The following is a 9,517-nucleotide window of genomic DNA, read 5'->3' on the forward strand; positions in this document are numbered from 1 at the left end:
GATTACATCATAAATGTTATCAAAATCAGCATTAAAATATTTCGTGGGTATAACTTAATTAATTAAATTTTAAATTTAATCTATAAAAACCATCAATTTAAATATTATAAATTTTATAATTATAAATTTTATAATTTTAAAAATTAATTAAAATATATGTAAACTGGGTTAAACATCATGAATTAAAAATAAAAATTAGAGAGGTGGTGAGTCGAATAGATTGCCTTTATGATCCAACTACTTCAAGGGGGGACAAATACTGGCTAGACATGTAGCCCAGAACCACAGCTACGTATTTTAACTTATTGGACATATTAACCCCCTTGACCTTGTGGTATGTGCCAGAGGGATCTGGCCATATAGTAATTTCTCGAACCCAGTATCCTTACCATTGTAGTTAAATTATATTTTAAAAAATTAGTTTAAAATTAATTGTTTTAAAATTTCTTTGATGTATTGATATAAAAATAAATTAAAAAATTTATATTATTTTATTTTTTCAAGAAAAAGAATTTAAAAAAGTAATATCTGCCTACTCTTCTATTAAGTACCTTCATGCCAGATCACGAGCGCAATTAAACTTTATAACCATGCTCATCGCATCACTGCTTCATGCAAAGTCAACGCGACCCATGCATATGAAAAAACTCTCCTTGCCCCCCCATGCAGGGGCTAATATACAAGCACACCAGAAAAATAGGAAATTCTCTTCTTGAAAATTAAATACAGAAAAATACTCATGTTTCCTACTGAACCCAAGTTTATTTATTCTGGTATATAACCGATCCCAAATTACATTGGATTCAGCTGACCATCAAGACCAAGTGTTTTGAATGTTATATAATGCTAGGTCCATGTTTTATCATGCCTGTATTTTTTTTAGGTTTGATAATATACTCACACTGTATTTAATTAATTACCAAACCTAAGTATTTAAAAATTTGGTATATCACGAGCCCCGCCTAACTTTTTAAAAAGATAAGCTTACCTTATCGTATGACATTTATGATGGTAAATTGATAATATTTAGAGCAATTATAATAATACTGATCATGGTAGTTGGTGGTTATCATTTTGCTATCACGGTAAAATATAGTACAAACTCATTTAGAGATACTATGGTATAAAATGATTTTTAAAAGTATTTTTTAAATAATAAAATTTTATTTTAATATTAATATAAAAAATAAAAAATATTTTTTATTAAAATCAATTCAATATTTTATTAAAATAAAAAATAATTTAAAAATTAGATTGAAATTCAAAACCAGACACTCTTATAAAGGAGGAAACTGCTGATGGGCTATTTGTGGAGATTAACCAACAGAAAAAACCTACACACTGCGTGGACGGTTTGATAGCCGTTAAACCTACTAAACTCCGCATGTCACGTGCCAGGCGGCACTCAATCGAGTCACTTCTAAACTTGTTTGGAAGGGCACGGGCAGACCACGTCCATACAAGTAGGAGGCATCCGCCGGATGGTTTCTAGCCCAGGTTAAAATTTTATTAATAATTTTTAATTAATTTTATATAAAAAAAATTATAATTTTTCATTGAGATATCAAAAAAATTTAAAAATTTACATAGAATCTTCTAATATAATGCTTTAACTTGGGTTAAAATTTCAGAATTTTTGGAGAAATTTAGAAATTTGATAAAAAATCACAATTTGACTAGTTTTATGTTATTTAGTGTAACTTTCAATCCGACCATCAGATTGAGCTGAAATTTTACGAGGAATCTTAAAATATATTGAATAAAATCTAGTTAAAATTTTAGAATGAACAGAGTTTGTAAGTGCTAACAAAAAAGACCGTCAAATAAAAGTTGTAACACCCCACCTCACTAGCAAGATATTGTCTGTTTTGGGCCTCCCAGTCCACCGAAATTCAGGGTTTCCACCCAGGTTCCCCTCGCGATTTTATTCTTGGCAGCCAAGCATGGCCCCAAAATACGTCTTACTAGTCAAGGTGAGCATGCACTTATAAAGCCATGGCTCTAGACGCTCGCTTCCGATGAGTGATCTTACAAAAGCAAAACAACTCATTAAGGGTAAAATGATTATTTTCCATTAAAAAATAAAACAAATCAGTTCTTCCTTTCTTTTTTTTTTGTTGCCGATTGGGTAGAAGCAGAATAAAAAGAAAAGAAAAGAAAAGACAAGAGAGAAAGGTAAAGGAAAAACATAAAAAAATCAAGAAAAAAACTAAGAAGAGTAAGAGAATAATCTTGTAAACTTACAAAGTCCAACTTATAAAATACTAATATAAGAAAGAATCAAGTGAAGGAAGGAGGAATTGAGAGAGGAAAAAATTTTAATTTTTTTTCAGTTGACATGAGATTGTTATTTTATCCCGGTTGAGGGGTTGTTACAATATCGATTCAGATTCGATTATAAATTAATTGTATTATATTCCACAAAATATCAAAAGATATAACTTCAATAGCAAGTTTATTTTTATTTTTATTTTTATTTTATATATTTTTAAATTTATTTTTTAATATTTTAAATAATATGTTTGAATTAAAACTTTACTGTTAACTTTAAAAATTTATATACATAAATTAATAATTTATCTTAAAAAAAATTTATATATTTATTTAATAACCCAAAGTAAGAAAAATTCGCTCCGACTTTGTATACATAACCACCCAACAGCCAAGCCAAACCTAACCCCTCGCTCTCTCCTGCTCTTATATATAATCCATCATGCACATCCTCTTGACATTCAAGTGGCATATCCCAGCTAGCTAACTCTCTAAAGAGGCAGCTGCTACATTGCCAAAACTTCACCACCGATATCTAGCCCTCTGAGTTAATTTCCTTGTTCTTTCCGGCCCGGGAAAAATGGTGACCGTCGATGAGGTTCGGAAGGGGCAACGGGCAGAGGGTCCTGCCACGATCATGGCCATTGGAACATCAAACCCTCCGAACTGTGTTGATCAAAGCACCTACCCTGACTACTACTTTCGCGTCACAAACAGTGAGCATAGGGTGGAACTTAAAGAAAAATTCAAGCGAATGTGTAAGACTTGCTTCTGATTAATTCATTTCCATGGTATTTCATGCTCATTCATGTGTTCGTTTGAAGATTTTCCTTTCATAAATTTCAAGATATTCCCTGATACGCAAGAACGTACATATTTTCTTGCTTCTAGCTACAAGATTTCGTCTAATCTCTATTTGTATATGAGCAGGTTCTTTTATATATATATATATATATATATATATATATATATATATATATATATATATATATATATATATATATATAGTAGTTGAATATCATAGAATTTATTATCTAGAGTCTTATAAATTAATGCTCTAACCTTTAATAAAACAAAATCCCAATTGACTAATAGGTAAAGGAGCTTGTCAATTATAACGTATTATCAAATTTTATACCATAAAGTGTTTAAATTAATCGTTAAAAATAACCAGTATCTTATTCTTAAAGGGAACATTTCAAACTTCTATATTTGGTTAAAAGATAAAATACCTTGCCTATTTAATTAACTAATTTGAAGTTATTGATCACCATCGGTTTCTCCATGGATTTATATACATGTTATTTTATATCCTGTTTGTGTTTTTATATTTTAAAAATATTTTTGAAAAAAATTAATTTTTTTATTTTTTATTTTAAATTAATTTTTTAATATTTTCAAATCATTTTAATTTTAAAAAATAAAAGATATAAAATAACTAATATTTCATAAGGATATTGAAGAGAAAACAAGATTTTTGGCATTGTTTTACACTGATTATTGTCCATTGATGTTCCACCCTTTAATTTAAATAAAATAAAACACCATTAAATAATCGATGTTCCAATTATGTGTATCAGTATGCACCGACTGATCAATTTTGATTTTGCCAATATTTCAGGCGAGAAGTCCATGATCAAGAAGCGGTACATCTACTTGACCGAGGACATGTTGAAGGAAAATCCTGATATGCGCGCCTACATGGCACCTTCATTGGATGCCAGGCAAGATATAGTGGTGGTGGAGGTACCAAAGTTAGGCAAAGAAGCAGCTACCAAGGCCATCAAGGAATGGGGACAGTCCAAGTCCAAAATAACTCATCTGGTGTTTTGCACAACCAGTGGTGTGGACATGCCCGGGGCTGACTATCAGCTCACTAAACTTTTAGGTCTCCGTCCATCAGTCAAACGTTTAATGATGTATCAACAAGGTTGTTTTGCTGGTGGCACGGTGCTCCGCCTAGCTAAGGACCTTGCTGAAAACAACAAAGGTGCTCGCGTGCTAGTCGTGTGCTCTGAAATAACAGCCATTATATTTCGAGGCCCTAGCGATACCCATCTTGATAGCCTTGTTGGTCAGGCATTGTTCAGTGATGGCGCGGCTGCTCTCATAATAGGCTCTGACCCAGTGGCAGGAGTCGAGAAGCCTTTATTTGAGCTCGTCTCTGCAGCCCAAACTATTCTACCCGACAGCGATGGGGCTATAGATGGACATCTCCGTGAAGCCGGGCTTACATTTCACCTTCTCAAGGATGTTCCCGGGCTTATTTCAAATAATATTGAGAAGAGCCTGACGGAGGCGTTCAAGCCTCTGGGCATCTCGGACTGGAACTCCCTTTTCTGGATAGCGCACCCTGGTGGACCAGCAATTCTAGACCAGGTGGAGGCTAAGTTGGGGCTGAAACCAGAGAAACTGCGAGCCACTAGACATGTGCTGAGTGAGTATGGAAATATGTCCAGCGCATGTGTGCTGTTTATTTTGGATGAGATGAGAAAGAAATCTGCTGAGGATGGGCTTCAATCTACTGGAGAAGGGCTGGAATGGGGTGTGCTTTTTGGGTTTGGGCCTGGGCTCACTGTTGAGACTGTGGTGCTCCACAGTGTGGCTACTAGAGTGTAGAAGCTGCGTCTGTTGCTTTACATAGCCAGCCCACACTTCCACTGGCTCTTTTTTTTTCTTTTTCTTTTTCTTTTTTCAATTTCCTCTTGTTTCTTTTAATTGTGCTCTCTTCCTCTGCAGAATATGTCTCTTTTGAGAGCACCAATAAGGAGGGGGGGAAAGAGTCGAGGTGGTTGTGTTTGGATTTAAGTACGTTTGTAATAAACAGTGGTCCTAAACTCTATGAGCAGAAAATTAAAGTTCTCCTCAATAAAATTAATAGCAAATAATCAGGTGTTCTCAATTTATAGTTCTCGTTCCATGACTCTTCCACCACGTTGAATATTGTACTTGTTTTTTTTTTTTTCTTAAAAGAAAGGTACAGGTGAGCCTTGGCCTTTTTTTCTTTTTTGCCAGAAAGTCATCGTAATCCTCTTAGCACATCCTAATCCAGATTTATTGTACCATGAATTGAAATAGTATTTTTTCATCAAGATTCATGATACGGTGAAATGAAATAATATAATGACAGAGCTGTTATTGACACAGAGAATTGTAAAGACTAAAAAAAAATTGGGATTATTTTTTTATTGGAATGTATTTAATATTGAAGAAATGATTTAGAAAAAAAACAACAAGTATAAAATTTGATAGAGTATGGTGGGGCTGCAAACCTTAAGTTGCGGATAATTGATGTTGGGGCTGCTATGCCCTGTCACATAGAATTCCATAGACAGTAAGGGGTGAGGTTGTGGGTTTTTTTTAATAGTAATAATAGTATTTTAAATTTTTTTATTAACAATAACAATAACAAAAATAGTAACTTTTAATTTTATCATTCAAATCAAATCTATGGTTGTTTTTAAATATTGATAATATTGTTTTTTAAATTTATTAATTATTTTATTAATAATATTATTTATAATTAATAAAATAATATTATTAATAAATTTAAAAAAAATTACTATCAATATTAAAAAACAATCATATATTTGATTTGAAAGATAAAATTAAAAAATTTTATTTTTATTGTTGTTGTTATCATTAATAAATTTTAAAAAATACTATTATTACTATCGAAGAAAAAATATATATTTTTAAAAGACTATAAAATATTAGAATTTAAATAGATAAATTAAATATTATTATTTATATTATAAATATTATTATCGGATATAGTATTGTTCTTAAATCTTAAGTTTTTTTTTATACTAAAGTTGGTCTGCGGTGGAGTTTACGCCACCAAACTAGCATTTAATAAAAGCAGGTAGCTTGCACGAGAAAAGTCTATACCAATCCTTGTCCCACGGCAGCACCTCCCTCAAATGTAACAATAATAATTGCTTCATCTTCTCCTAAAATTCCAAGCTAAAAAGTCACCCCTTTATTAATAGAGTAAATAACACAAGAAGACTTTGACTATTGTATGTAGATTAAAAAATTCCAAGCTAAAAATTCACAATGTTGGGCCAGTAGAAACCCTTGCTTCAGATAAATGAAGCATGCAAAAAATAAAAAAATAAAAAAAACATAAATCTTTTTGTAGGACATTGGTATTGCTTTCTTAACTAGTACATGAAGAAATTCGGATCCGCACCCTTGTACTCGGATACAAATTAGACAGAACTAGGATAGGCGGGTAGGTTTTTATACCTTTTCAAGTAGAAATATGATGTCTGTAGAGCCCGACTAGTAGATAATATTATATTATTTTTTCCGTGGTGTGGAAATGACAAGTCACGGAAACTAAAATCATTCTGAATAAAAAATAAAAATGAAAGGTTATGAAAAATTATTACTTTGAATTTTTTTTAATTATTAAAAAATTATTACCTGACACGATTAAAATTTGATTTGAGCCATGGCTACCGTTGTAACCATCAGAACCCTTTTTACCGCGTTAACTATCCTGTGGGGTAAAGCAAAAAAAAAAAGTTTCCCTTCGTTGACGACAACGAAGAGTGCAGTACAGGCAAGCCAAAGTTAACCATGAAACGCAGTAAAAATAAAATAGAGGGATGAAAATGAGAGACGAGAAGAGAATTTGAAGTAAAATTCGACAATGACGCTTCCTGCAGTAAAGCACTGCTGCTTTTGTCCTCGTGACCCCATTGGTTGATAGTGGGTTCGGGTTCTCTCTAAACTTCGTAAGGTAATACTAGAAAATTTATAAATACAAATAAAAATATTGAGAAAATTACAGTGAAAAAAATAATTAAAAAAAAAATAATGGCGTATTATTTTTACTAATGATAATTCTGCCAGAAAAATTATTGGTAAACTGTCAACACTATTCATTATGTTAATTACAAAGGAAATCATCGACGGAACATTCTATCGGTATTTTATATAGAGCTCTGGAACTATTCATTTCTCAATTACACTGTTAATTACTGTTATTTACAGAAAAAATCACCGACGGATTGAAAAGTCATCAGTGTTATTTGACGTTATCTGAAATTTTTTGATTAAATTCAAAATTTAAATTTAAATTTAAATTAAAAATTATAAAACTCGAACTAGTAGTTTTTAGAAAATAAATCTACAACCTAACCAATTAAACTATACCACTTAAAATTAAAATCTTATAACTTTCGTGCCCCCATATTACTGCTCAACAGCAATTGACATGATAGGACTTGGAGCTAAAATTCTTGTTTTCGAGCTCTCGGGGGATTGATATTTTCTATTAACCACAAATGACTTGTCAGTCTGTATTTTTTTTTTTTTAAAAAAAAGGAGCGGATGACCAAGGCACATGGGCCTCCTTTAACCCATGTCCCCAAGGCTTTTTCTAAACAGGCTCACAACTCTATTTTTATTAGTGATTTTTTAAAAGATTTTATCTTTTAATATTAAATTTTTATTAAATTGATTATAAATTAATTTTATTAAATAAAATTTTAAAAATTCAAATCGTGAATTTTAAAAATTAACCAGAATGAAATTTATATGTTTCTTTTTTTTCCTTTATTTTTTTTCTTTAGACCTAGATTGTCAACAAGATTATATTAGAATAATAATTATATAGTTTAATTTAAAATTTAAGCTAAATAAAAAATTCAAATAAAAAAAATTCAAATTTGAATGATTGTATCAAGTTGAATAATTTATTTTTAAAAAAAAATTATAATCAATATATAAAATTATAATCCAAACCGCAACGAAATAACCTAGTTATTGCTGAATTTTGTAAACTATAATCTGTATCAGCATGACAGCACAGCACGTTGAATGATCTTGACAGGGTTAAGTCTGGCGCGATAACCGAACAAGTTTTGAGATGATGACTATTCGGAGTACACTAGCAACTACTGTAAAACGTTTCGAAGTAACGGTATAATATAATCGATTGATAAAATAGAGTTTCCTTCCGAATTTTCTGATACAATATTCTTTTCGAGACATGAAGCTCTTTACATATAAAATGTCAAACAAACTCTCGAAACCTATTGTCCGAAGAAATAAAGGACCAACTGCATAGCATGCCTAACGTTACCAAGAAGCGAAAAGGCAAAGAAGTTGAAAGTAACTTCTTTATGCAGGCCGAGAAAGGATCAGAGACGGCATCCTTTGACTTGCATGCTTCCCTTGCTTCCCTCGAAGGATCTCAGAGAAGAATTCTTTTAAAATATATTGATGGAGACAGGACATCAATTTAACTCCAATTTAAATGAATGGATTTTTTTAGTAATTACCTTATTATTTAATGAGTAATAATTGCATGCCTAGTGTTAAAAGAAAGGAAAGAAAATAAAAGTATTGGCATTACGAGAAAATAACCCCTTTATGTGGGCCGAGAAAGGACAAGAGGTGGCATCCTTGAGCTTGCATGCCTGCAGATGAAGCATCTCAGAAGAAACATTCTTTCAGAAATATATTAATGGAGATAGGGTTATCTATGGATATCAACTTGATAGATATTTTTTTGTATAATTAGAAACTCCATCTAATCTCAAACTAAGACTTACACACATATATACATATAACTTTTCATTTTTGTTGATCTAGTCCTAAGCTTGATTTGACCTAGTTGATTTAATTGGTTATGGCTTAACTTGATAAAAATATAATCATTAATTTGTTGACTTTTTTTTTTAATCAATGTTGTTTTGATTTTTTTTAAAATAAAAAAATATGATTGACTCGAGTTTACTATTCCGATTAGTGACTTATGATTCAAGCATTGTCCTGGATCGACTCCCGATCAAGTTTTAAAACTATAATCTTTATTGAGAGTTGGGAATTAAAATGTTTTTTAGTATTTAAAGTTCATATGAATAGTGAAGCTTTTTTTTTAATTTTTTTTTCTAATTAAATCCTTATATTTATTCAATATCTAATTGAATTATCTTTAGACCTGTCAAGTTAACTCAATCACCTCAGAAAAACTCTCATATAGTTTAATTTTAAACTCAAGCTAGTTAAAGAGTTAAATTGAGAGGTGTTTTTCCATAAATTTCTTTTTTTTTTATCAATTTCATCCTCATTTATTTTATCGGTTGAACAAGTTGCATTTAGATCAGTAAAATCAACAGGATTATATTAGACAAACTCTTAAAAGATTTAAATTTAAAATTGTGCTAGGAAAGAAATTGAGTTGAAAGGTTTTTTCTGTCAAGTTCATAATTTTTATCTCAAAATGAGT

General features: G+C 30.9%; 1 protein-coding gene across 1 annotated transcript; it reads left to right on the forward strand.

Moving 5' to 3' along the window:
- The first annotated feature begins 2,738 nt into the window (after window positions 1-2,738).
- On the forward strand, window positions 2,739-5,175 carry LOC133701262 (chalcone synthase 1-like). Its single transcript, XM_062125121.1, has 2 exons — window positions 2,739-3,029; window positions 3,893-5,175. The coding sequence occupies exons 1-2, from the start codon at window positions 2,852-2,854 to the stop codon at window positions 4,888-4,890; spliced, it is 1,176 nt and encodes a 391-aa protein (XP_061981105.1). The 5' UTR covers window positions 2,739-2,851; the 3' UTR covers window positions 4,891-5,175.
- The last annotated feature ends 4,342 nt before the right edge of the window (window positions 5,176-9,517 follow it).

Source organism: Populus nigra, chromosome 8 (genome assembly GCF_951802175.1).
Source record: "Populus nigra chromosome 8, ddPopNigr1.1, whole genome shotgun sequence".
Lineage (NCBI taxonomy): Eukaryota > Viridiplantae > Streptophyta > Magnoliopsida > Malpighiales > Salicaceae > Populus > Populus nigra.